At 40.8% G+C, this 27,505-nt stretch overlaps 3 protein-coding genes across 4 annotated transcripts; all 3 read left to right on the top strand.

Annotated features, from left to right (window-relative positions):
* Positions 1–449: 449 nt before the first annotated feature.
* Positions 450–4,377, top strand: camlg (calcium modulating ligand). The gene is made up of 4 exons (XM_070918053.1): positions 450–600; positions 1,974–2,437; positions 3,024–3,089; positions 4,186–4,377. Exons 1-4 carry the CDS (start codon positions 450–452, stop codon positions 4,375–4,377), a joined length of 873 nt encoding a protein of 290 aa, XP_070774154.1.
* A 4,034-nt stretch (positions 4,378–8,411) lies between these two features.
* Positions 8,412–20,253, top strand: ddx46 (DEAD (Asp-Glu-Ala-Asp) box polypeptide 46). Of its 2 annotated transcripts, XM_070917350.1 has the most exons (24): positions 8,412–8,499; positions 8,780–8,944; positions 9,320–9,442; positions 9,795–9,886; positions 9,981–10,145; positions 10,424–10,443; positions 10,528–10,659; positions 11,087–11,197; positions 11,450–11,615; positions 12,312–12,432; positions 12,798–12,973; positions 13,309–13,430; positions 14,079–14,157; positions 15,288–15,370; positions 15,526–15,690; positions 15,845–16,007; positions 16,388–16,581; positions 16,734–16,871; positions 17,102–17,251; positions 17,466–17,693; positions 18,137–18,355; positions 19,164–19,308; positions 19,489–19,562; positions 19,727–20,253. In XM_070917350.1, the coding sequence occupies exons 1-24, from the start codon at positions 8,483–8,485 to the stop codon at positions 19,772–19,774; spliced, it is 3,096 nt and encodes a 1,031-aa protein (XP_070773451.1). In that variant the 5' UTR covers positions 8,412–8,482; the 3' UTR covers positions 19,775–20,253. The 2 variants fall into 2 exon arrangements, with proteins under 2 accessions (XP_070773451.1, XP_070773450.1); XM_070917349.1 differs by having other exon boundaries at positions 9,795–9,882; positions 9,977–10,145; positions 10,424–10,659.
* A 2,963-nt stretch (positions 20,254–23,216) lies between these two features.
* On the top strand, positions 23,217–23,840 carry c13h5orf24 (chromosome 13 C5orf24 homolog). The gene has a single exon (XM_070918066.1). It carries the CDS (start codon positions 23,217–23,219, stop codon positions 23,838–23,840), a length of 624 nt encoding a protein of 207 aa, XP_070774167.1.
* The last annotated feature ends 3,665 nt before the right edge of the window (positions 23,841–27,505 follow it).

Below are 27,505 nucleotides of genomic sequence, written 5' to 3'. Positions count from 1 at the left end.
AAAAATTCATACACACTCAGTGAGCAACCTTAAAGAATGATGTTACATATTAGATTCTGGCTCACACCTTATTTGTTTATTTACCATGTCTCACTGAGCTCGATCTGTATGTTCTCGATTGTGTGAAGTGAGGCATGAGGTGCACAGACTCATTTATCGATTGATCCACTGGTTGATCAACAGAAAATGAATCTGCTAATAATAACAATAATCTAATGCCTCTGTTTCCTGCAAGTCACCGTTGAGGGAAATTAAAAGCGTCCAACCAGCTCTGTCAGGCTTGGCGGTGACATCATCATTGTGCGTCGTCTCTTCAGACAACGCTTGGTCATGTTTACCGTTTAATTCAGTGATCTGAGGCTTTTGTGTTGTTGTCGACAGTACGCTGTTGAATCGCCGTTTCTTTGTGTATGTATTGTTCTTCGTAGTTAAAGCTAATTTATCTCTACATGGAGTCCGGGGAGGCCAACGAGGAGATGGCAGGCTCTCTGTCGGCGGCGCAGAGACGAGCGGAGATCCGCAGGAGAAAATTGCTCATGAATTCAGAGGACAGGATGAACAGAATCGTGGGCTTCACCAAAAACGAGTCTGAAGTCAACGGTATGCCATGCTAACTGATCCAGTTTACACTACAGTGCTGCTCGACGAGTCTTTTCTGTTGAAACACGTTGTCGTGACTATCACCTGCTTCGTTTTACTGCTGTTTGAGCTACGATCAGCACATTACGTTTGCCCACAAGCAGTAGCATCATCTCCGTCGTCATATTTAGTAGAAATGTATGGAAAGAGGTATGGGTGGCACATTCTCGTGGGTGTATTATAACATGATAATTATTATTTTTATTTATTATATGGTCTTATTATACACCCATGCACATTCTCCCAGCCTGGGATTCAAACCAGCAACTACCTGGTCACACTGTAACTCTACTGACTCAAGATGGCGCTGTTGAGGTGAAACAATTAGTCGATTTATAGATTAGTCATCCACAGGAAATTAATCTCAACAATTTTTCTAGTTGTGCGAGTACTTTTAAAAGCTAAACTGCATAAATGCTGTAGCTCCAGCTGCTTAAATGTTGTCAGTGTGAATATTTGGTGTTTTAGTCCTTTTATGATGAAATCTTTTTGATAGTTGGTCGGACAAATCAAGGAGTTTGGATACGCCATCCTGGATTCTGAGAAATATTTATGGTCATATTTCACGATTCCAGTCATTTGAAAAAAAAAACCCCAAAATATTTCATTAATTGATCAATGAAAATAATCAATAGTTGCAGGCCTTATTCTACGCCTACAAATGTCAGTGCCAGATGTTTAACAGATACTGTAAGAGCAACAAATGGATAAAATCTGTCCATTCAAGCTCTCTGTCAGCATGATTATATATATATATAAAATTATCTGTATCAATATCTGAGGGTTAAAGGCCCTGCACTCATTTATTTTGGCTGTGGCAACAGATGACGGCAATGTGCCAGAATCAGGTTTTTGAGCAACCACCTTCTGTCAACATTGTATTGAGATTTAAAATCATGTCACTATTCAGCAGAGCCTCTTGAGCCCATCAGGCCAGTTACAAAGAAGCTTCCTCTAACATCCGAACTACTGGCCTTCAGTCACTTTATGTTGTTTCTAGACTGAAGTAAGAACATAATGTACCTGTTGTCGATCATAGGGTTGCAGCTATTAATCTTCTTTTGTAAAATGTCAGAAAATAGTGAAAAATGGCCATCACAATTTTTCAGAGCCTAATGTGACGTCTTCAAATTGCTTTTTCAGTCATCCCAACAGTTGAAAACTTAAAGACATTAAATTAACAATGATATGAACCAGAGAAAAGCTGAAAATTGTCACAATTGAGAGATTAGAACCAGATAATGTGTGTCATTTGATAAATAACTTAATTAATAGACTTATTGTTTCAGCACTAGTTAAATCTAATGTCACATCATGTTGTCTTGTGAACTCAGCTGGAGCGTCTCGGCGTCCCACAGAACCCCGCTTCCACCTTGATCTCGACAGGACAGAGCCGTGGTCGTCATCCTCATCTTCCCAGAGACCGTCTCCCTTCCTGCCAGAGGCTTCGGGGCTCGGCAGCCGCTCCCACAGCGCCACCCCAGAGAGGAGGGGCTCACCCCTGCCCGGCTGCAGCGAGCCACACGGAGGCTCTCTGGAAGACGACATCGCAGGGCTCCGTCAGAGACCGAGGGGTGAGAGGCCATCAGACGACCTCAGCGGCTCCCCACGTCGAGGCCTTCAGAAGTACCTGTCCCGTTTTGACGACGCCATGAAACTGCGGGGTCAGCTGGCCAATGAGAAGCCGGCCCAGGACGGAGAGTCTGACTCAGAGGAGTTTGACCCCTTCAGAATCTTCAGGCTCATCGGCAGCGTCCTCCTCGCCCTTTTTGTTCGGGTTTTTGTCTGCAAGTATCTGGTGAGTCTGCTCTCTGTAGATGCCGTGTTGCTGTGACAACTGTGAGATCTGGCCATTGGTCATGTTAACCAATGAGAATATAGATACCTAAAGTCATCCATGAGCATCTGATAGGTCATTTATAAGGTTTAGTGACAGAAGGTAGCATCGCCCAAGTAAGGCAAGTGACTATTCGCAAATAAAATGTTGGTCATGGTTTTTATGACATGACAAATTCTTGCATTTAAAGCCCCTATGTGTAGGTGTGTTTTTTAGCATTTAGTACTGGAGCAAATGAGCTGAGTTTGTCTATATTCTCCTCTCCTGCCAAGTTGGCTAACTGACAGGCTAGTTTAACTTTGTGTACTACTTATAGATACAGACAGACAAACATAATACAGCTTTTAGTCATCACATGAAAAAAAGAGATCCTTTCAGGTGTGAAAATGGCAGAAATGTAACGTCATGACATTTTACACGTTTCTTTTTGCTTGCATATATTTTGTGGGAATGTCACATACCAGCCCACGTTTGTTAATAGTGCATCTGACTACCAGAAACATAATGTAATTGCGATGATGTGACTCTCATATTTTTTTCATTCTAGTCAATATTTGCTCCATTTCTGACCCTTGAACTGGCCTACATGGGGCTGTCCAAGTACTTTCCAAAGGTGAGTTTGCACTAAATATTTTATGATCCCTTTCCAGTTGTTATAGACTCAAAATCAACATGTATGCAGGCGGTGTAATTTGGATTCAGATTTTTACATTTTAGCCATAATTTCCAAGAAGTAGTATTGTAATGATCGATACAATATATACAAGGATACTTCGGATTTGGCATTAGTTTTGACAAAAGTTGTGTCCCATCTTGACATGACCCATTGTTTTTGCTCTGACTTCCTTGTGCTATGGCTGACAGCCCACTCTTGGTAGCCACAACCATCTCATTACTGGCCACACCCACAGTGAATGTCACTGAAAGTTCATGTAACCTGGAGGGTAACAAAGGCACAGACACATGGCCACAGATTTGTTGTTTTTAATTATTGATTATTGCCACGATAAAATGCATATCCCAAAGTAGTGATGAAAGGGTTAGTCGATCAACAACAATTCTGATAGCGTCATTGTTTAAAGGGAAAGTTTAGTTCAGTTCGATAAAAAAGATTGATTCCACTCATGTCTGTATGCTAAATAAGCTAGAGCCGGTGATTAGCTTAGCTTAGCATAAAGACTAGAAACATGGGGAAACTTCTAGCCTGGCTCTGTCCAATATTCAAAAATATTCCAGGCAGCTGGCAGTGACTTCCTGGTGTCTTGTCGTCACTGTGATGTTCCCAGGCAACCAGCAGAGAGTCCAGGAAGTCACTGGCTCGGCCAAGAAATAGTTCCAGTAACTCCCTGTAAAACTGTTTTTGCACTTTTTACAGATTAAACAAATGAGATAAAAAGTGTTGATTAGTGAGCTTTAGAGGTGCTGGTAGGTGTATTTCTGAGTTTGGGAGCAGGGAGACAAAGCAAGCCTAGCTCTGTCCAGTCTTTATGCTAAGCTAAGCCAAAACATGGGACTATGACATTAAGTAATTTATCAAGAAAATGTGTGTGTGTTTTTATTTGCTATTTGCTTTTGTCTGTTTTCTATCATTTCCATCACAATGTTTTGACATTTTATCGACTAAACAATTTGTTGATTAACTATTAAAAAAAAAGATTAAAACATTGGATGCATCATAGTGTCTTTGCATTATACTCCTGTTCCTCCAGGTAGAGAAGAAGGCCCAGACCACCGTGCTGACAGCTGCCCTGTTGCTGTCCGGCATCCCCGCTGAGGTCATCAACCGCTCCATGGACACCTACAGGAGGATGGGTGATGTCTTCGCCGACCTCTGCGTTTACTTCTTCACCTTCATCCTCTCGCACGAGATCCTGCTGCTCATTGGCTCAGAGACTCCCTGATGGACCGGGAGGATCTCAGTAACCCCGCCTCCCCTTTCTTGCTGTCCCCTCCCTCTGTCTCCCATAGCAACAAGGCGTGGTCATTTACGTCGGCTGACAGTCTGGAAGCGAATCCTCGCTGCCTTATGATCAGGGTCGCGCGTTAGCTGAACGAGTGCTCATCAATTCAGCGCTTCAGGATTCCAATAAGGCTAAGCTACATGTGACCAGAGAGTCCGGTGTTTGTTACAGACCTCCAACTCATTTTTGCTCTGGACTGAACCTGAGAAACAGAAAGACGGTATGCGTTTGCTTGTGCGAAGAATGTACAGTGGCATTTATCGTGCTAAGTGATATTTATTTGTCATATTCAAGAGTGAATGAACAATACAGTTCATCATCAGTCTGGTAGCCACAGATTCCATTTAACTTATGAATGGGAAACACTGGAGTCCCTCGAGGGCTGGGCGATATTTTGGAAACCGACATCACATCATTCATTTCAAAATTCTGATACAAATGTATTACAAATCACACTAAATAATCAAACTGGTGTTTAGTGCAATGAACTGTCCTCCAGTACTATGCGGTACATCAGAAAAACTCTTCAGTGTTTTGCTGCCCTCTCCCTCTCTCACCCAACAGTGATGTCACGATGTACTGACCCATCCTGGGGTACACTTCTACATAACAGCAGCAAAAGAGGGCAGCAAAAACATGACTTTCAGCTGCTGTTAAGTTCTTTAAAAACTCGACTTGTTTACGTGAAACCAGTAATTCAATGTGAGATTATCTAACTTTGTTTCTAAGCAGCGGCCACTGTTGCCACTAGCAGGAATTACAGGATAACGGTAAATGCAAAATGTAGTGCAACAGTTGCACAGGTTAAGGAGTCTGTTTAACGTCTGTTTAACGTATAACATTATCCACCATAAGCTACTGGTTTTACCAGACCAATTAAGACTGTAGCTGCAAATTGAGCAACACTGCGTTTTATTGTTTATGAAGTCAGCTTTTCATTTGTAAGAAAAACAGTGTTATTTATTCTTTAAAAATTACATACTCTTACTTCAAATAACGAGAGAATTTTGTGAAGAGATAACACTGTATTGTCATGATACGATTTAGTGAAAACTGACAAAGAATAATATTGAATTATCGCCCTGAGTCCTTCTAAATCCTATTAATACTAATAATCTCCAAAGATGGTGCAGAAGCTGTGCAGGGTGTCATATTCTCAGCTAATACGACTCAGTAGGTGTCTGACTCTGCTGTAACACCAAAACCTGCTGGTAAAATGATGAGAACGTCTGGAGAAATTTGGAGACAGTTGATCTCCTCAGCTGAACTAGTTTACACCACTATGAATATCTGTTTGTCATATTAGTGAGCCCTGCAGGGCTGGGGTCAGTGCATTTTCAGTTCATGCCATTCAAAACCTCAGTCTAAACTTCACTTAACTCTGATAGCCTGCTGGATAAAGGCAATTTCTTCGGGTAAAACATTTTTGTTGGCGTTGCAGCCTTGTAGTGAAGGGGTCAAGTGGGGTTCTTGATCTGTTATGATTGACAGTCGATGACTGAATTAAGCAGAAATCTCTGAGTATCATTAGGACTGACGGAAGCAGGTGGTTTCTTTTCCCTCATATTCTCATCACCTCTGCTGATCTGTGGCAACATCTGCACCTCAAACAGTAGACGACCTTGAGGCTTTGTAGTTGTGTCACAAATGGAGGTCCAAAACATTTTCTTTAAATAAAAGTGTAATTACATTTGAAAAATGTGTGTTCTGAGATTAGTTTCAAGAAGACTTAAATCTTTGAATTATTTCTTCTTTTTGTGATGAATCTCCGAGATCTGACAAAAAACACACTGATGATCTAATTGTAGGAGAAACAGCTGTGTGACCCATTTAGATCCATCAGAAAGTACAGGCTACTAAATCTAATGTCTTGAGACAGGGGTAGCAAAGAAGGCTAGAGCACTCTGGATACATAAAATAAGTGAGTATGAATTGATTGAGGACAAATGACAATTTTCTTCCGGATCACAGCAAACTCAAAGCTTGTTATTTTGAGGTCACAAAGCATGAGGAACAGTTACTCACATGGCCCTCAGGCCTTCGGTTAGTAAGCAATTCAAAATATAGATTCAGTATTTAAGAACACTCGTGAACATTTTTTGTAGCTTGAAAAAACAAAACAGATTAACTAAACTTTTATTGGTCGAGCAACAGTAGTCAGTTCCTGATGATTTTAATTGGTGTCTTAAGAACTTGGTCTCCTTTTTAATTGGTGGAAATGAATCAAATGTGTTTGTGTTGTGACGCATTCCCTCTTAGGCAGTGCTTTAAGTTGTATCTTCTGTTGCGATATGTCATCCAGTGTTCAGAAGGGTCCACCTGTGTTATGAACAAAGTTTTTCTTCTTTCGTATAAGTTGTGAAGGCAGAAGAAGCATTTAGTCCTTAAACGTGGAGTGTATTATTTTGCACGGCTATGAGCTTAAAACCGCAGTCATATAGTACATGTACGTAATGAAGGGTGTGATTGACGGGAATGTTTTGGGGTTTTACTGGAAAGTACTGTCACTGCACATTAATGTGAGGTAGCGGGGGTTTGTACGCTTATTTGTGCTGAGTAATTCTGGTGGCGTGTCCTGCTTTGTTTTGTTCAAGCCTCCTTCATACATAACTTAATATATACTCTCTACTTCTGTGCTGTCATGTCCTCTCTCCATACTTTTAATTTCATCCCAATTAATTTATTAGTGTGAATATTTTTTTTTTCATGTAAATGAATTGGTGTGATTTATCCTACGACTTGTCTGACCTACTTGATTGTTTTTGATAAGGTTTACAGAACAACAGTTTTTAATATATCTTACAGTATCTTACATATTTGATCTTCAGTAACAGATTTTGTGTTGACGATGATGTAAACAGTCTCTGCTTAAAAACATACACAGAAATGAATAACCAAATTCATACCAAATAAATACTACTTGTGTGAAATACTCTATTTTGACTCTCACTTTCTTTGTTCATTTATTTTGATTATTGGGTTATGTAACGGGGGCCGTGCACATTAACAAACATTGCTGAAAACCTTCTTTCCTGTGATAGTTTGCTTGTAGGCAAGCCTTCAGGAAAGACTTCAGTTGAGATTATAACCACTTTTTAAAATTTCATTTGGCTAGTTCTGAAGTTTAGGTGCCCCCCCATGAGGGATACCAGCAAACATTTACTATATTACAACTCATTATCAAAAATTATTCCAGTTAGAAGAAGCATGCAGTTTACATTTCGAGATATAAATATTCCTTAATTCTTCTTTAACGTCATGTATTATTTTCAACCACATTGCCCAGAAATATTTAGAGGAAGACAGGAGTGTTAGGTTTAAGTATAATCGTTGTTTTCCTTTTGCTTTTATTGTTTTTAATTGAGGGAATAGTTGGATTTACAGAGGACAAAAGCAAACAGCATACAAACATTATGTTAACAAAAGCCTTTAAAAGCAATAAGTATGAACAAAAACATGATATGTTCCAGAGACTAAACAATAAAAAATAAAACCCAGGTGAGAGTAATTGTTGAGCTGGTATGTAAATGTGTAAAGCAAAATACCAGAGTTATAGACCAAGTTGTCTTCCCCCTATTAATTCTCCAAATGTTTCTCATCACTATTTTTTATTAAACGTAGCAGAGTTAAAAAGTACATTTCCCTCTGATATTTCATGTAGTAAAAATATAGTATTTAAAATAAAAAGAATATATATATATACTGTATGCAAGTATGAAAGGGATATGCTTATGTAAATTCCACCTCTGCAAGATCCTGTTAAAAGATTCTAATGTGTTTTCTTTTCCTCTTCTCATATATGAAAGTATTTGGCACCACATGTGTCGCTCAGGCTTCAGTACATTTTAGTAGTCGCCCATCTGACCTCCCACCACGGGGCGGCGCTCTTCGCTGTTCACGCCGCGAGTTTGTGACTGTAACTGTCGCAGTTTTTTTACGTGCGGGTTCAAGCACACAAACAAACGTCCACCGCACAAGATTCGTCATTATCTGTGAACTAATTTGAGGTTTTTTTTTTTACATGAGCTAACTTCGTGGAATAGCAATGGGACGCGAGTCGAGGTATGTCGGAATCATCAGGTCAATTTGGCGTTTTTATCTTGGGTTGAATCGATTGTGACTAACTCGCGTGGCTGCTAAACTTAAGCTGTATCAATTTCGATGGCTAATGTCGATTAGCATGCTAGCTGCGGAATCTTGATGTAAATGCACGTTAGCCAACACCTAATCTCATATAGCCGTTGAACATGAATTAAAACGTTTTATAAATGTAACGTTTGTTCTCCATAAACAGTTAAGCTAACTGTAAGCTAACATGGTTGTTGTGCTGTTTGGTCCTCAGACACTACAGGAAACGTTCCGCGTCTCGGGGACGGTCAGGTAGCCGATCTAAGAGTCGCTCCCCGGACAAACGCTCCAAGAAGGACGACCGAGACCGAAGCAGGAGGGAGCGGTCAAGGAGCCGGGACCGCCGCAGATCCCGATCCAGAGACAGAAAACGAGCCAGGTAGGTGGTCCACGTTATTGCATGTTGACAACACGAGTGTTTAAGAGAAAGACTGTCGCTGTTTAAAGTTAAAAGAACCAAACAGTGTCATTTTAACGTAAACAAACTGCAAGTGCATTCAGAGCTGTTTGTGTTCACAGTAGAGTACTTGAGGGGGTCTCGGTTCTCTTTTTGGTCCAATTTAGCACTGATGAGAATTAAGACAACATGTAACCACAGACCAGGTTACCTTTTGATTCTACCGCGGCGATCAGAACTGAGAATTGAGATAATGAAATGGATCAAATGTGAAATTGTACCGAGAAATGAAAGAGACCAGCGTGAACGCCCTCTCTTCTTGTGTGTTTTCATGTCATATGTTGCTTTGCTGTCCAGGCGCTCCAGGAGCAGGGAGAGGAGGAGGTCAAGAAGCAGAGAGAGGAGGAGGTCGGGCAGCAGAACCCGTGCCCGGAGGTCCCGATCTGGTAGCCCCAGCAAGAGCAGGAGACCAGATGAAAAGTAATGAAAAAAAACAAAACAATCAAACATCTCAAGACATAACTGACAGCTCTGGTAACCAGGTTTGCCACTTAACTAAACAATCTGTTAGATAATATGCTGGTGAATGATTTATGATGGGAAGGTTTTCTGTCAAAGGCTTTGCAGATTTTCTCAAAATCCTCAAAGAGGTTTGCGATCTTAAATCGTCACTTTCCTTTCAAAAAGGTTACAAAAATTGTTGGACATAGCTGATGTCTGATGTCATCTGAGTCTTTTGTTCAATGATCTCAGTACCTTTCAAAATCTCACAAGAGTAATTTCAACATGCTACTGTTTTTCTTATTCTCTTTATTGTTCTCTTCCCCTGCAGGTCAAGGAGCAAGGAGAAAGACAGCATCGATCCTTTAACTGAAAAGAAAAAGATTAAAGAGGAGAAAGAGGATGAGAAGGTTGAGGATGTAAGTTTCATATATTCAGTTGTTGTTAACCTCTAAAAGGACGCCACATAATAGATGGAGAAATATTTCTGATCTTTCCTATGTGCCCTTGCAGCAAGACTTTGACCAGAACAAGCTGGAGGAGGAGATGAGGAAGAGGAAGGAGCGTGTGGAGAAGTGGAGGGAAGAGCAGAGGAAGAAGGCCATCGAAAACATCGGAGAGATCAAGAAAGAACTGGAGGAGATGAAGCAGGGCAAGAAGTGGAGCCTGGAGGACGACGATGGTGAGGAAGCACTGCTAAAAATATCCAGCAACACTTTTTCATTTAAACCTCCTCGGGTTATCACTGTAAACAACCTGTGAGGAGTGAGCCAGGTGTATCCTGTGAGTAGAGAAATGCTTTACTAGTGTAAGGTCTTGAATTTGATCTCCCATGTGTTGTTTTTATTGTATTATTATTAATTGTGATTTCTAAATGAGAAAACAAATTTTCATATCTCCCAAAAATGTACCAAAATAGCTTTAGCACTGCGGAGCCTTATATTTGACTCCTCATTTCAGACGATGACGAGGATGTTTCAGCTCCAATGGAAGGAGACGATGATGAAGATGGGGAAGGGAAGGGGGAGCTGAAAGAGAAGGAAATGAAGGAGGAGAAAAAAGAGGAGGAGGAGAAGGAGACTCCCATGGAGCAGCAGGCCGAGGAGGATGACGTGGATCCTCTGGACGCCTACATGGAGGAGGTGAAACAGGAGGTGAAGAAGTTCAACATGGGAGCAATGAGAGGAAATGATAAGGTGAGTGCGAGAGGGAATACTGCTTCACTTTAGCCTGCAGCCTCTGATGTTTAATGTTGTCAGAGTTATGAAACATAATTTGATCACCACCTCCTGCCATCCTAATTTACTGTTGACACAAAGTGTTTTCATATTTAGAGCATAGATCAAACAGAAGAATCTTGTTTTAAATGTACAGTAAAAAAAAAAAGGTGTCTTTTAAAAGCCAGACGTGCCACTACCTGCTGATAATTATAGATTAAATAAAATGTAGATAAACTATGGTTGTTTTGTAATGCAGCGCTGTAGTCCTACATTTATCCACACTGCCAACAAGCCATTAGCATTGGCTGTTTTTCTACTAGTGTTGGACTAGATGTCGTCCTTGTGGGTGTTTTCTTCCTCTGGTTTGTCAGATGATATGCATGTTTTTGTCCGTCGTCAACAGAAAGGAGCAATGACAGTAACCAAAGTGGTGACAGTCGTTAAAACCAAGAAAGGATCTCAAACTCACAAGAAGAAGGGTGAGCTGATGGAGAATGACCAGGACGCAATGGAAGTGAGTTGTTTTTGTTTTTTTAAACCCTTCATCAGTATTTTGTTTGTGCAGCAGATCACATGTTCACCATGGCTTTTCTTTCATCAACTAAAATAATTTTTTTTTTCCAAGCAACATTACTCTTCTCTCGGATTTATACCCATTCAAAGTCCTGGTGTTTCATGAATGAAACGCAGACCCTGATTTAGACTCTCATCAGGCAAAAAGCTTGACAATGCTGACTATCCAAAATGCAACCAATGTGTTTGACAGTACTCATCAGAGGAGGAGGAGGTGGATTTGCAGACGGCTCTGACCGGCTTCCAGACCAAACAGAGGAAGGTCCTAGAGCCCGTTGACCACGGGAAGATCCAGTACGAGCCATACCGCAAAAACTTCTACGTGGAGGTCCCTGAGCTCGCCAGGATGAGTCCAGAAGGTCAGTGAAGTGAACACGGAAAACAAGATTTCAGTTAGCATTAGCTCTTATCCTGCTGCTAAGATTTTTGATACGAAAACTGCCACATATCCCCTACAAATGTACACTCATGATTTGAACTGATGGGCTGCACATTTAACATCTGTGTTGTACACATCCAGATACAAGCTCCTGCTGTCAGCGTTTACAATGATATGCCCCCCAGTTTATCAGGCTGATATTGATTTATCATTTGGGCTGGGTATAGAACCTCAAAACCTTTCTAAGTACCGACCAAAATGTGTTTGTAGCATCAATTATTGAAAGAGTAAGTAATAAGAAATGTCAAGTATTAAGTTTTATTTAATTTAAGGTAAATGCTTGTTGACAGCATTAAATCATTAGTAGCAGAAGCCATCGTGTAACCATTGCTATCACTATTATCATTATTAGCCTGTATATTACTCTGTTTAGCCTTATTGAACATTGCTGTGATCTGTTCAAGTGAGACCAGTTATCTCAGGTGTGAACCAAAGGTGCAAAATGAACTTCTTTACAGAAGTTAAACCAGCAAATACAGTACAGTGTGTTTTTTGTCACATATATATTCCTTGAGTAACTTCTGTTACTGCCTTGTAGTATTCAGAATATCTGTCTTCATAAACCTTCACTACCCATATAACATCTCTCTGTTCTGGCTGTTTTTAATCAATACAGACGTGACCGCGTACAGGCTGGAACTGGAAGGCATTACCGTTAAAGGGAAGGGCTGTCCCAAACCCATCAAGACCTGGGTGCAGTGTGGGGTGTCTATGAAGATCCTCAGTGCTATGAAGAAGTGAGTCTGACTGATGGTGACCGCTGGCGTGATGGACTGGGCAACTTTTGGAGGGCAATATAGTAATTTAGCAATGATCTTGCCAATGGAAAATGAAGAAAAGAAACGTAGTCACGCTGTCAGCTTGTGTGTAAATGGCTCTAGCACTAATTTAGGTTCATGTAAAGAGAGCAGCTCCCATTTTTTAAAATGTGAAATAAATTAATTCAGTTGCACTGTTAAAGAAGTATTTGCTCAGTGTGTGCGTGCCATAACAAGAATAACCTTTTAAAAAGTTTAACCACTCAACCATTTGGTCTGCTCTTTGAAATGTACGTCCAACAAAAAGCATCTTTTAATTTCTTTCTTCTCCCAAATGTATCCAGGCACAGCTACGAGAAGCCCACCCCCATCCAGTCCCAGGCCATCCCTGCCATCATGTCGGGCCGAGACCTCATTGGCATCGCTAAGACCGGCAGCGGGAAAACCATAGCCTTCCTGCTGCCCATGTTCCGGCACATCATGGACCAGAGGCCCCTGGAGGAGTCAGAGGGACCAATCAGTAAGGAATCGATGGTTTTATACTTCCTTCAGGCATCATTTAACATTTACAGAAAGTAAGATAAGTTGTTTATGCCCTACTCCTGTGTTTTCAAAGGTTTGGTTCAGAGTCCAAATGTAAGGAGTGTAAGGAAGACTAAAATAGGACCCATTTTCACTGTGGGATGATAACCCACTGGCTCCACCACATTTCTAATCTCCATTATCAGTCATTAAAGTCATTTTCACTTCAGTTAATGTTTTAAATGCATATTGTTAAAAACGGGAGTGCTCAAAATAATGAAAGAGAGAAAACATAATTGCATTCTCATCCTGTTTTTCCTCCCCCTCCCGCAGCTGTGATCATGACTCCGACCAGAGAGTTGGCTCTGCAGATCACCAAGGAGTGTAAGAAGTTCTCTAAGCCGCTGGGACTCAGGGTGGTGTGTGTGTATGGAGGCACGGGTATCAGCGAACAGGTAAACACACACACACACTATAATGTTGCCTGTTCGTTTTATTTCCCCCGAGGGCTTTAATTGACTCACGATGATGTGATTTTTCAATTATAGTCCATCTAACACAGCAGCTAAGTAGAGATAAATACTGCCCAATATTACAGAATGTCATTGTCATGGTGCAGGACAGCCCTTGATAAATGATCTAACCAGAAGACCTTAGTAGAACATTATGCATATTATGCAATTTTATCACACACAACTGGACTTCGTGTCCCATTTTTTCTCCTCCTGCCCATCTTAGTTTCATTAACTATGTTAAAGAGCAACTCCACTCTTGGCAGAAATATGAAACTCAGAGAGGGTGTTGTCTTATTTTCTTGTTTCTTTCTCTCCTCTCATAGTATAGTTCTTCAAATCTCTTCTATTATTATATGATACCTTACAGACCTGAGAGGGGCAAATATGTGCAATGCTTTTTTTTCTAAATAGAACAATTAATATATTAATTAATAAAATCACAAACTGATTGATCTGATGAAAATAACAATTGTCTGCAGCCGTTTGGTAACAGTGAATTTGATTTCAAGGAATATTGTACAACTGTCTGTAAAAGAAGTAAGCACTGCTACTTTTGGTCTGCTGTTATATTTTAATGTTGGCTTCCAGATCGCTGAGCTGAAGAGAGGAGCTGAGATCATCGTGTGCACCCCGGGAAGAATGATTGACATGCTGGGCGCTAACAGCGGTAAGCTCATACACCTTGACCCTCTCACTTCTTTATTCTGCTAGGATGTTGATGCAAGTAAGCAGTTTTTGATGCCTTGTGAGCCTTTTGTTAAATACCTTGCATGGAATAAATGTTATAATATGATAAAGTACATAATGAACCAAGTCAGTACCACCTACTAAACTGTTGACATTATTTGAGCACCTTTGGGATCAGTCATATCTACAAGACAGTGGTGTGTTTCCTGAAGATCAGGGCAAGTACAGGTAGGTGGACCTGGTGCTGCCTCTGTGGTTCCTCAAACTCCAAGCAAGAGACGATCAAAATGTTTGATAAGTGTATTGTAACATGGGTGTATCAGGATCTGTAGTTTTGTTATATTAAAAGAGAGTAGCCTGAATGCTCAACACAGGGTTCTACAGTGTCATTTTAGTAAATATACTCTCATAAATAATTTGAAACTGATATTCAAAGCACAGAGAGAGATTTTCCGGTTATTTTCATGGATTACACGTCCTTAATATCTCATCTGTCTCCCTAATTATTTTTTAATTTGGTGGCTTCTGGGAATAGATGTCATTGTAGAGCCCTGTAGAGCACCGAGCATTTGCATAAACTTGAAGAAGTACTGGAAATGTGTTTAGAAATATTATTGTTATATTTGCTGACCCTTTTTTATTGTGCATTATGTAAATCTTTTATGAGCAGTTATTATAATAGAAGGGGATTTTTGTTGTTTCCACACATGCGAGGTAATCTGTAATATGTTTCCCTTATAGGTGAAAAGGCGCTTGGTCAGATATTGCTTGATGGGGCTCCATCTCTTGTATTGTATCTTGAGGCTGTTTTCTGACTTTTACAGGTCCCTCATGCCCATGAGATGGTACGCAAGACCAGAGACAACCAGAAACATTTTAAAATAGAAATAAAACAAAATAAAACTCTGGCCACTTGAAACTAGTCCACAGAAGACTGTGCTGAAGTTAGGATGCTTTGTTTTGTTGTCAAGTAATGTCAAGTAGTCTTACTCTGAAAAAGGTTCTCTGTGTTTGATAGATTAGGTTAATGTTTGTTTGTTTTTTTGAGGAAGGCAGGACTGAGTTTACTTGAAGGTAATTTTCCTAATGCTCCTCTCCCTTGGTGTGTAGGTCGAGTCACCAACCTGCGCAGAGTTACGTATGTGGTGTTGGATGAAGCAGACAGGATGTTTGACATGGGCTTCGAGCCACAGGTGGGTGTCATCCACATTTGTACGTCATACTTGTTGTATGCCTAATGCCGCAATTGTCGACTTTGCATGTTGGGCAGCCCCAGAAAGGAAGCAGACACCTTTTTTAAAAAAAACAGTTCACTAACCTTCCAGGTGTCGTCTGGTTCGTCTGTCAGGTGATGCGTATTGTGGACAACGTGCGTCCAGACCGTCAGACCGTCATGTTTTCAGCCACCTTCCCCAGAGCCATGGAGGCGCTGGCTCGTAGGATCCTGGCCAAGCCGATTGAGGTCCAGGTGGGAGGCCGCAGTGTCGTCTGCTCTGATGTGGAGCAACACGTGGTAAATCATCTACCTTTCTTCCTTATCTCTGCCAGTATTCTGCTTTAGTTTTCTTTAGATTGTCCTTTTTTCCAAAGTCATATTGGTAACAGAGTCCCAATCAGACCCCTCATGTCTCACTGTCTCCCTGTTTTTTTTGCATTTGTTTCTGTAGCTGGTGATTGATGAGGACAAGAAGTTCCTGAAGCTGCTAGAGATTCTGGGTCACTACCAGGAGAAAGGCTCGGTCATCATCTTTGTGGACAAGCAGGAGCATGCGGACGGACTGCTAAAAGACCTGATGAAAGCCTCGTACCCCTGCATGTCACTGCACGGAGGTAAGGGGCCACATTTGGGATGTACTGACTTCAACTTTGTGATACTTAGATATTTTTTACAATTTGAATCGGCAGTTTCTGATAGTAATCCAGAAGTTGTGACTGTAAATTCAACAGAAACCCATGTAAATGTATTGATCTCAATGTAAGGAATTAAGAATAATCAACTATAATCAAATATGACATTTTGCTAAATTTATTGTGATATTAAAAGTTTGTACACTGCATAGGGAGTAAATACATTCGCTATTGGAGATTCTGATTCCTGCCTTCCCTTAAATCAATAACCCATTTTGAAGAGCATCTGTTGCCTGCTTTCTTCCATGTTTGGACATGTCTAGTATTTGGTCATATATTCCCCTTCCTGCCGTCCTCTTTAGGAATTGACCAGTACGACAGAGACAGCATCATAAACGACTTTAAGAATGGAGCATGTCGTCTGATGGTGGCCACCTCTGTGGCAGCCAGAGGCCTGGACGTCAAGCAGCTGATCCTGGTGGTGAACTACAACTGTCCCAACCACTACGAGGACTACGTCCACAGGGCTGGACGCACAGGCCGAGCAGGCAACAAGGTCAGTTACTTAAAACTGAATTTGTGTTGAGTTGAGTGTGTTTTGGTGTTTATTATGTATAAAATGGACTGGTTAGCTCTCTGTTAATAGCTTTAATATCCTATAGAAGTTTATATCTTTTACACGTCTCTACATGTTGTTCCTTCATCCAGGGCTACGCCTACACCTTCATCACCGAGGATCAGGTTCGCTATGCTGGTGATATCATCAAAGCCTTGGAGCTGTCCGGCTCTCCTGTCCCGTCTGAACTGGAGCAGCTTTGGGCCTCCTTCAAAGACCAACAGAAAGCGGTAAGATGAGGGAAAGGGGGATCTGAAACAGTTCAGTGTGTGTGCATCAATTCCTTTGTGCGAAGAATGATAACATCAGTTTCAATCTGTGGTGTCTCAATTAGCAAGTACAACCAATGGTATAATGTAGAATTCCTATACAGCTTTAAAAGTGGTCTGTGTGAGAATTAAATCTACATGTTTTCCATATTTTCCTCTTCCTCTTTTTTTGCTCACCTTCATCCTTGAAGGAGGGTAAGACCATTAAGAGCAGCAGCGGATTCTCAGGAAAAGGCTTCAAGTTTGACGAGACAGAGCACGCGCTGGCCAATGAGAGAAAGAAGTTGCAGAAAGCTGCTCTTGGACTGCAGGACTCTGACGATGAGGACGGAGCCCTGGACGTGAGTAACATTTCAATTTCACTGTTCACCCCAAAATTCGCCCATATTTTCGTGAAATTGGCAGCAATTTCCATTCCATTGTTCATGGAACAAAATGCAGCGCTCACCTGTTTCTCAGCCTCATATTAAAGATTTTTATACTTTTTCTTTTATGTTCTCATGTCACCATTCCAACCCATTTTAATCATCTCCCCTACTTTTCCTCCCTCCTCAGATTGAGGAGCAAATCGAAAGCATGTTCAACTCCAAGAAGAGGGTGAAGGATCTGTCTGCTCCTGGAGCGGCCACCGGTCCTGCAGGAACAGCCGCTGCCACAGCAGCCGTCCCCGGAGGGCTGCCAGGCCTCGGGCCCACGTCTGCTGGAAACATCCAGAAACTGGAGATGGCCAAGAGGCTGGCGCTCAAGATCAACGCTCAGAAGAACCTGGGCGCAGAGGCTCAGGTACGTCGAACAAAGACGGAATATGTTGTCGCAGGTGTGTCTGTTTTCACTGCAAGACGAGGAAAGACAGAGAGGAATTGTATCATCTGTAAATGATCACATACTGTTCTTAGTGATTAATGACTTCAAATGCAGTCGTTTGTCAGTCTGTAACTATTTTTCATCACAATATAAAGTTAAACTGATTCCTATCTGTGGTCACTGTCTTCAGGCTGGTGGTCCAGGTAACCATAAATTTCATTAAAAGAGGCCTTAAGTTCTTATTTATTTATAAAATGTTCAAAAGCTCTCCACCTAATGCCTCTTTTCTTTGGTAATTTTCTGCCAATTCATTTTTTTTTTTGTTTCTGTGTTCTCTAGTCAGTTTGTGATGTGTTGTGTCAAGATACGTTTTTCCCCACATGGACCAAATAAAGTCAAACTGGTTTTCTCTTCATGTGCAGGACGTGATGCAGCAAGCCACCAACGCCATCCTGCGGGGCGGCACCATCATGACACCCTCTGTGTCAGCCAAGACCATCGCGGAGCAGCTGGCGGAGAAGATCAATGCCAAGTTGAACTACACCCCTGTAGAGAAGCTGGAGGAGGAGCGGCAGGCGGCTGAACAGGCCGAGACCATCAAGAGATACGAAGAGGAGCTGGAGATCAACGACTTCCCTCAGGTCAGCAGCACACAGTGCAGAGCTGCACTAAAATATTCAGCAGGTTCCTGTTTTATTTCCCTCTGCCGGGTGGTTCAGAGTACCTCAGACACACTCTACTTGGCCAGGAGCAACAGATAAGAGACAAAAATATAGACTCTCAAGGCGTTTTTCTTTACATAAATATTTATCTTTGATTGTCTCTGGTATCTTCATTTGTTCCCAGATTCAGAGTTTTTTTTTAAAGCCCCTGAAAACTTGGTTTCAAATCTTAAGTATATTAAATGCCCATTACTAAATAAGAATCATCATTATCATTTAATTTAACTATCAATAAGTTCAGAAAAACATTCCTTACTTATTATTTACTGTGTTTAGCACTAATCTGTCTCATCTGGACTGTGTGGGAGTGGATTGATCACATTTGATTGACAGTGGAGGCAACACAAGCAAACAACCTTACAACTGTCATCAGACTTTGACTCAAATGTTGCTTATTTATGATTGGTGCTCAGAAGTGTGTGACATCACCATTTTCCAACTGAGCCCCGCCCACTTCAAACCAGTAAGAAGAGAACAGACAAAACAGCAGAATCACAAGAGAAATGATCAAAACTGTTTCAGCTTTGGTAGAAAACTGTTCATGTAGGACCCCATCGCTCAACATAAAAACAGATTTGAGAAGAATCAAGCCATGTGCTTCTTTTTTTAAAGTCTGACGAATTGGTATCGTCCTACTTTTTTCTACTTTGATGGAAACTCCAGCGTAAGTAAATAAAGAATCAAGCAAAAGGTCTCATAAAATGTTCCTTATTCTGTTCTTCCCCAGACGGCCAGGTGGAAGGTGACATCTAAAGAGGCTCTGCAGAGGATCGGAGAATACTCTGAAGCCGCCATCACCATCAGAGGAACCTATTTCCCTCCTGGCAAAGAGCCCAAGGAAGGAGAACGCAAGATCTACCTGGCTATTGAAAGTACGTGTCAGGCAAATTATTTTTTACTGTTAATTCTTTAACAATCTTTACTCCCACTCTTTCTTTTAGCATCAATTTAACTACCTCTGGGCTCTGAATTTACTTCTCCTGGAGTTTCCTGTTTTCTTTTGTTTGATAGAGCTTTATGCTCTCTGTATTAATGTTGCGTCTGTTTTCTAGGTGCGAATGAACTGGCTGTGCAAAAAGCCAAAACGGAGATTACACGGCTAATCAAGGAAGAGCTCATCAGATTAGTAAGTATCTTCTGCCTCTTGAAATCAATCACCAGTACGGGACATCATGCTGATATAGGGCCTGTTTCAGATTTTTGGCTGGCGCTAGATTTTTAAAACATGGCAGGTTTGTTATTCTGTATATCTATGAAAGATGTCGCTTACTGTCTTCTTTTCTTTTCCAGCAAAACTCCTACCAGCCGACGAGCAAAGGCCGGTACAAAGTGTTGTAGAGGAGGAAGCAAGGCTCGCTGGAGGAGTTTCCATCTCTCAACAGTCTCCTGTCATCTCTACAGTTTCATCAAAGTGGTGGAAGAATATTTTAGTCTATATTTTTAACAATGTTCCCTTCAATTACGTAAGTTTAGTGTATGGTTTTGTTCTTATTTTTCCTCTTTCTTTACTTCAGTTTCCTCTGTGCTTCACTCGAGTTTCCAGTGATTTTATACCTACAGACCATAAATACAAAATGTCTGGTTCTGTGTTGACCTCCATCGTCATTGAGCCATCAAAATTCTACGATGAGCTGTCTGCAATATGTCTTTTTAAACACAAGACATATTTTCTTTAATGTTAATTATGTTTGGGGTCAGATTTCACCCTGTTGTATGTACGAGCAACATACCAACTGTAGTCTTTGTGAAGAGATCCTCAGATGAAAGATGTTTTTACTTTTCCTCACAATAAAACGATGTGTCGCTAAGGAAATAAACTTGATTTGTCCAGCTGTTTGCATTAACAAATCTGGTATACTGTGTACCCTTACCGACGGTTTTAATTATTCAAGAGGCTTTTCGTTTGTATATTATTCATCAGCAGTGGTGTGCTCTTTTTGTAAGCATTGAAACTGGATTGCGGCTCAATTTCAGGTCAGTAACATAAAACAACAAAGCAGGTTTTTGCAGCTCCATTGCTGCTTGTTGGATGCAAATAAACGTTTTAGTGGATTTTAAAGTGAAAACAGCGTTTGGACGTCAAAGTGGCTCAGGAGGGGAAGCAGAGCAGCCTCTTCACGTCCCCTGTTTGGTGCTCTGCGCATGCTCAGACTGCGCTCCCGTCTTATTAATTTTTAATGGAAAATGGCTGCGTTTCTTATCCAAACCTCTGGAGCTGGGAAATAAAAACCCGTCCAGCTTGAAGCGTCTCGTCAACGTTGACACCGAAACAATCCTACGTGGTGGTTTAACGCTAGCCAGCCGATGTCCTGTGGTGCGAAAATAATTTGGAAAATGGATCGACTCGCGCTTTGAGGGATGAAAGATCATTTTTCTCTTTAACCCTTTCTGCTCCGAGATCTGCGAAACAATCGAGGTACAGTAACCTTAGCGCTCATGAGGGTGTATTTAGATTCATTATGTGGTTTTAGATAGAAGCAGTCAAATCGGATATCTCCGCACTTTCTCCGCTCCTCGGTCGAGATTTTAAACCCTTTCCTGCTAAACCGTTATTCGGGGCCAAAACGAGGCTAAAATCAGCCGTTTGTGTTGTAACGTTGCGCGGGGGGCAAAGTGACACCGAGCAGGAGGTTTTGTCGTCTGGACGCAAAGATGCGGAATCCATGTGCATATTTTTTTTGTGAATGAACATTACTACAGACAGTGTGGTGTATGTGGTAGTAAAGTCCACACCTCCCTGCAGCCTGTGTCCTCTGCAGAAGACAGAAATCTCATCAGCAGCAGTCTGTTCCTGCTTCAAGTGTTTCTAGTCTCATAGTAGTTGTGAGTGTTGTATTGCTGGAATTAAAGAGCAGATATTTGTGTAAACAGTCAGGATGGAAACTAATTGTAATTACAAGGTGATTGTGTATATGGCACCAGTAATGAAAGAGAAAGTAGTCCTTCCACAAGGAGGTCTGAGGTCAGCAGCAGACCACCAGCTGGTTGGGATTCAGCATCTTGCTCACAGGCACTTCAGCACCACTTTAATAAGGTTGCTGCTTGTCCTCAAGGTCTTTAACCCAGGCTTTCTATTTTGGTCTCCATAATCATTACGCCAACCTACTTCACATTTACCCCACATTTATGTTCTTAATTGCGATGGTTTACTCACAATCTGAACATTCTTGTTAAAACAAGGCCATTTCAACTCTTTGACCTCTGACCTGTTTTTATTTTTAGCTTGTGAGGAGTCCGAATGTAAAACAAACCGACAAAAGAAAGCATGATTTGGTGGGTTTGATTTGATGGGTTTAGATACCCAGGCTCGGGAAAACCCAGCATAACACAGCAAGCTGAGTGTGAACTTGGATTCAAGAGGAGATCAAAGTGTCTTCAACACACCGGCACACATCCAGACACCCCGAGAGAGAGAAACATGCAACAAGCATTGTGCGTTACTTAATTTACAAGAATTAGATCCAGAATTGTTTTTGGCTTGTTCCTGACTGCAAAATCTACAACAAGGCAGAGTGACAAGTGATGAAACCCCATTCATAAAACAACCTTTAATTGACAAACACTTGTTAAGTTGTAAGTAAGATAAATGTGAATCCAAAGGGGAAAAAATCAAAGAAAACAAGCTGCTCTGTGTGATCACACCTTTAGTGTTAAATTATGAAAGTCTGATGGTGAAGTTTATATGCCTGTGTGGCATATCCCCTCGAAGCATGAAGCTTATTAACATCAGGTTTGGAGCAGTGATTTGAAAATCAGTTATTGTTATTATTCAGGTTTTAGGGAAACCAATCCAAAGTTTGTTGTCCAATCATATGGTAACAAGGGCTGCAGGTGTTCTCAAGACATTCAATCGCTGATTGACTCAAAAGTTGATTTAAACCCAGAATAAAGCTCTAGACTAGCCCTGTTCGGGACCCAGATGTTAACCAGATGTGCATTTGCCAAAACAGCCACTCAGTTTTCATCCTTGAAGTATTTTCTCTTGTAAAACTGAAAAATACTGCTTCAGAACACTTAACATAAAGCATAAATCTCACCTTTATATCGCTTTTTGAAGTTTGTTTTTGACTGTGGAATGGGCTCATCGTTGCCCCTTGTGGCCTCTGGCAGAAAAAGAAATACCCACAATGACTGTGGTTCTCACCAACTGTCAAGTAGTACTGCAGTAATGAGCTCATTATGGCACTAGGAAACATAGTTGGACAAGCAACACAAAGGTGAGATTTATGCTTTATCGCAAGTGTTTGTTTTACAAGAGAAAAGACTTATAAAGATGAAGACTTAACTGGTTGTTTTGGTAAATGCACATCTGGTTAGCTTCCCCACCTCGGATAAAGAGCATTGCACAGCCTCTTCTCTAAGCTTTTCTATGAGATGGTGGCGTTGACAGTCCTCAACGCAGCCAGCCCCTGGCCCCAGTTTCATTTTATTTTTACCTGGCATCATACTAACCAGACGACAGCACTGACTCTACGCAGAGATATTGGTTCAAGTTCTTTATTGGTCTGTTGTGTTGTTGTTGTGGCTCATACAAACATGTATAAAGAAAATCACACAAGTAAAATGAGAAATGAGAAAAAGGGAATCAAAGACAAAGACATAAATAGTGCAGAAGTTCAAATATAGAAATAAAATCTATAAAAAGTAGAATAAAATAAAATATATTTTAAAATATAAGTGAGGTAGACGTGTATAGAGTAGTGATGAAATATATAAACTGTTAGAGTACTTTTATCTGTGTGTGATAATAACACAACTTATTTCCGACCCCCAGCAGAAGATGATGCGCCAGGTGACAAGCAGTGACTTCTGCATGAATAGCAGGCCGTCATGCCTGGCAGAGGACGGCCACCATCCCGCCTCCCACTTTGAACTGTGCACCTCCCAGTCCAACAAGTTCTACCCTCCTCCCCCTCCGTCGGCCCTCCAGATGACGCTGGCTCCTATGGTCTTACCCGCCCAGAGCCACAAGTCCATGGTGTGCCAGAGACAGGAAGTGCTTGGGGGTGACCCCCGCTCGCCTGGAAAAATACCCGGCATTAAAAGCACTGATCAAGCGGCGGATGACGGCAAGAAGAAGAACAAAGCTGTAGGGAAGACAGGCAGACGCGGGAGGCCTTTGGGAACCACCAAGCTAGCAGGATACAGAACCAGCACGGGGCGACCCCTCGGCACCACCAGAGCTGCTGGGTTCAAGACGAGCCCGGGAAGGCCGCTGGGTACAACCAGAGCGGCGGGGTACAAAGTCAGCCCCGGACGGCCTCCTGGCAGCATCAAGGGCCTCTCTCGCCTCAACAAACTGGCTTATGGTAGCACCTGTAGCGGGGCGGCTTTCCCCTATCCGCTACCACACAAGGAAATCCTCTGTGAACCCTCCTGCAAAGAGAAGACGGCGAATGAGTGAAGGCTCTACTCTGTTTCTACTCACACTCCTCAGCTCAGCTGAATAAGAGACGCATGTGTACAGGTTTCCTGCCAGATACTGGGGGTGATTGTAATCTTTCCCAGTCTGCTGTGAGGCTGAGAGGAGGAGATTTTCTATTGTCCGTGTTGGTGTCATCTGTGTGCCTGCCACCTGATATGATCTATAGTGTGTGGAAGGATTCACTACATATTGCTGTGTCTGTTTTCTTGGGAAAACATCATTCCAGATGTTTATTGAGCAAGGGGCTTTTATCTTACTAACAACTGTAGTGGTAGCTCACGACAAGTTTAATTTTCAGTGTGCTTTATGTAGCATTTTAACACAAGTGAATGATCAAAACATTCATTTTAAAATGTGTTATTACTGTAAACAAAGGAGACCATCATGAGAAGATTGAGAGCCACAATTGTGGGAAATCTGCTGAGCTGCTTTACAGCACAAAACAAGGACACATTATAGTTTGTATGTTCATCAAGCTACAATTTGAAGTCTCACATTAGCTCATGTTGTTGGATGTTCAAACATGCAAAGCAAGAAAGGAGGACAGAGAAGTAGCAACGCTGTCTTTGCAACAGGAAGGTTAGATGAAAATGTGGTCTTTAATTTAAAAAACAAAATGCTGCATGTAGCACCTTTTCTGTGTCACATTTGTAAAATGGGAGGCATCTCTGGATTCAGACTCTTCATTTTGAGTGTCTGCTTTTGATTCAGAGGCACAAAGATATAGATGTATAGATAATCCTCCAGGCTAACAGCACCCCAAAACTGATATCCAATTAATCCAACGTTTTCCACTCTGCTCCAGAATTAACGCTAAAAACATGACTCTAATAATGTCTCGCTGTTCACTCTCTAAATGTCACCTCACGAGATGTCTACATATTATTTGCATGCAAATTTCATCAAAGCAACTGAGTCAAGTATAAAACTAAAAAAGGCATAAACATTGCCAGCAAATCAGATCACCTCCTGCTTTCCTTATAACCTGCTACAACTTGATTAATGTGGACTGTGGTTGCCTCATTGTCTGCAGGTAAACGTTTGGATGAACGGTGTTTGTGTGTTCTGCTTGGTACTGGATCGCTCTTCATTACAGTAAAATTTGAGGTAGTTCATCTCAGCCAATACACCGTTCAAAACCTCTACTCACCGGTGGTCTTACTGTACAAACTAATTTGTCAGTTACTCCTGGTAGAAATGGTTTCTCTAATCTGATTTTTGTTAGCTGGGTTAGCTAAGTGCTGGGAGTCCCTTTTAAAAAAGTTTAATGAATGTTTGATTTTGTCTCAACACAAAGCAGCTGAAGAAGAACTTTATGAATAAAATACAGTCTTATAATATCAAAATATTGATTTAAATTCAGTTCCAACTTTTGATACCTGACAGTTTTTGATTCTTGTTGCTACAGACACATTTTGTGTGGCTCTCATATATTGAATACAATAATGATATTGAATTGTGACTCCCAGCCTTCATCCTGTCTTTCTAAAATGTCTCTTGACATTATTTTTAAAAAGTTATGTTAACGTTATGTTTCCTATCAAATCCGACCAAAACTTGGGATTTTTGTTCTACAAATCTGGCCTAACCAGGTTAGTTTTGTACCTTTGTGACTGTTACAATACACACACACACACACACACACATATACATATACATAGAGAGAGAGAGTACGTTGGTTTACTTTAAGAGAGTCACTTTATAACATTGTCACCAAAGTCTGTCACCCAAAGAATTACTGTGTATATTTTGTTTTATCCATCAAAACCACTGGTTGCATAATTTGGTGTAAACAAGGATTCAAACTTAGCTAACAAGCAAAATTCAAGTACAAATAAAGACATATTTTGCTTTAATGTTACATTTGTCCCAAGAAAATGAGCAGATTGATGTTCAAAATATTATTTCATTTGTAACATGAATGTGTTGCTGAATGCACTGACTGTGATTGATATGGCAGTTTATATCGTAGATAGAAAACGTATTTACACAATCTATCTTTTAAAAAAACATTTATTTGATATGATATTTGTGTGACAGACATTTACCCAACTAAAGCCTCAAATATCTTATTTGTATTCTTGCTCACAGATCAAAAACATACTTAAGATACATGTTTTGATTTGCATTTCCATGAATCATAAACAAATGAGACCATCCCTGACAAGACTGTCATCCACTGCTGGCCTCTATCCTGCGTTTTTACACTGTGAGCCACCAGGTTATATTTGGTGGGAAGTCTGCAGACAGGTAGCGCTGTTCCTCCAGAGCAAATAGCCGAAGCTGTAGGAGTTCTATCAGAAAGCAGAGGGAAGCAGCGAACGGGCGGTGGGAAAATCACTTCCATCACATTCATCAAATATTAAATAAATCTGAAGAGAAAAGATCCACTAACATTTGTAGAAGCTTATGGAGAACTTACAAGCACCATCACAGGTGTGAGACAACAAATCATCTCAATCATGGTCTCATTTGTTTACAGTGATGACACTAAGACTTCAGAAGTTAATAATTATGTATTGCTGTTTTAATTTCTACACCGTAAAGTAATGGTATGGCTTATCACTCTTTTCAAGTTTTGATTTAAACAATGGCGAGGTCAAATCATGTCTGTTTTCTTATGTTATTTATTATGTTGTTTTAGGTACATTACCATAAGGACACCTGAGTCTGACTGCTGGGGAAGCTGGTGTTTTCGTGAATTGCTCATGTGAAATAATTTAGTGCAAACAAGCTTAAGACAGAAATGAAAGATGCAGTGGTTTTATTGGTTCAATATTTGTCATTTCATAATATGCTTAACGCATCATAAATACAGTCGATCACGCATAATCAAATATGATTTTAATCCACAGGAACTGGCTGTTTGACTACGTGTCACTGTGTTGTATTTACAAGTTTTTATTATTTGAAATCTAAATCTTAAAGCTTGCCCCTGATGAACATTCAGTTTTTGGTATTATTCATATAAAGACATTTCAAATCCTGAGAGTGAAGAAATAGTATAGCTTCACTGAGTCACTCGCTCATGGCGGCATTTAAAGCGGTTACATTTGGTGCAATAATCTGTCGTATGTATTGTACTGTGGGAACTTTGATACTATCACTTTTTATTCTGGTTGTATTTTTATACTTGTGTACAAGGCCTTCTGTCACTTGTTTTGTTGACGTGTGTGGTGTTAACAGAGGTTACTGAAATGTCACATACAAACATCCTTTTCACCCTCCTTTACCAAAGAATATGATGTTATCTAACTGGAGGCATTTATGCTGTTTGATTAAAAAAGAAAAAGAAAAGATATTCCAACACCTCACAAAATAACCTTAGCATGAAAGTTACTGTGTAAAATGTACACGGAAAAGCACTTGGAGACCACTATCCCATAAAAGATAGTATGATTGTTTGGATTAGTACAAAACCTTTAACTTGTCGCATCTGAAGCGACTAAAATGTCAGTTTCTTGAATGCATTGTAAATTGCGATACATCGACAATGTAAACTTAGTTCCTTACATTTCATCGTATTCATATTCATCTGTTAAAGTAGCTCTCTTTTTATATAGAGTCCTTATGTAGCCATGTTTGATATTTAACTGATGATGTTTTGTTAAGGTGATGGCTGACATGATGCCTGGCTGTCTCAC

This window comes from Enoplosus armatus, chromosome 13, assembly GCF_043641665.1.
Source record: "Enoplosus armatus isolate fEnoArm2 chromosome 13, fEnoArm2.hap1, whole genome shotgun sequence".
Lineage (NCBI taxonomy): Eukaryota > Metazoa > Chordata > Actinopteri > Centrarchiformes > Enoplosidae > Enoplosus > Enoplosus armatus.
This window is presented reverse-complemented; position numbering and strand designations above follow the sequence as displayed.

Coding starts and splice junctions, on each gene's coding strand:
- camlg (XM_070918053.1), top strand. CDS start 450: ATGGAGTCCGGGGAGGCCAACGAGGAGATGGCAGGCTCTCTGTCGGCG. Junction 601..1,973: donor AAACGAGTCTGAAGTCAACG/GTATGCCATGCT, acceptor TTGTGAACTCAG/CTGGAGCGTCTCGGCGTCCC. Junction 2,438..3,023: donor TTTTTGTCTGCAAGTATCTG/GTGAGTCTGCTC, acceptor TTTTCATTCTAG/TCAATATTTGCTCCATTTCT.
- ddx46 (XM_070917349.1), top strand. Junction 14,158..15,287: donor CATGCTGGGCGCTAACAGCG/GTAAGCTCATAC, acceptor CTTGGTGTGTAG/GTCGAGTCACCAACCTGCGC. Junction 16,582..16,733: donor CAGGCCGAGCAGGCAACAAG/GTCAGTTACTTA, acceptor TCCTTCATCCAG/GGCTACGCCTACACCTTCAT.
- c13h5orf24 (XM_070918066.1), top strand. CDS start 23,217: ATGATGCGCCAGGTGACAAGCAGTGACTTCTGCATGAATAGCAGGCCG.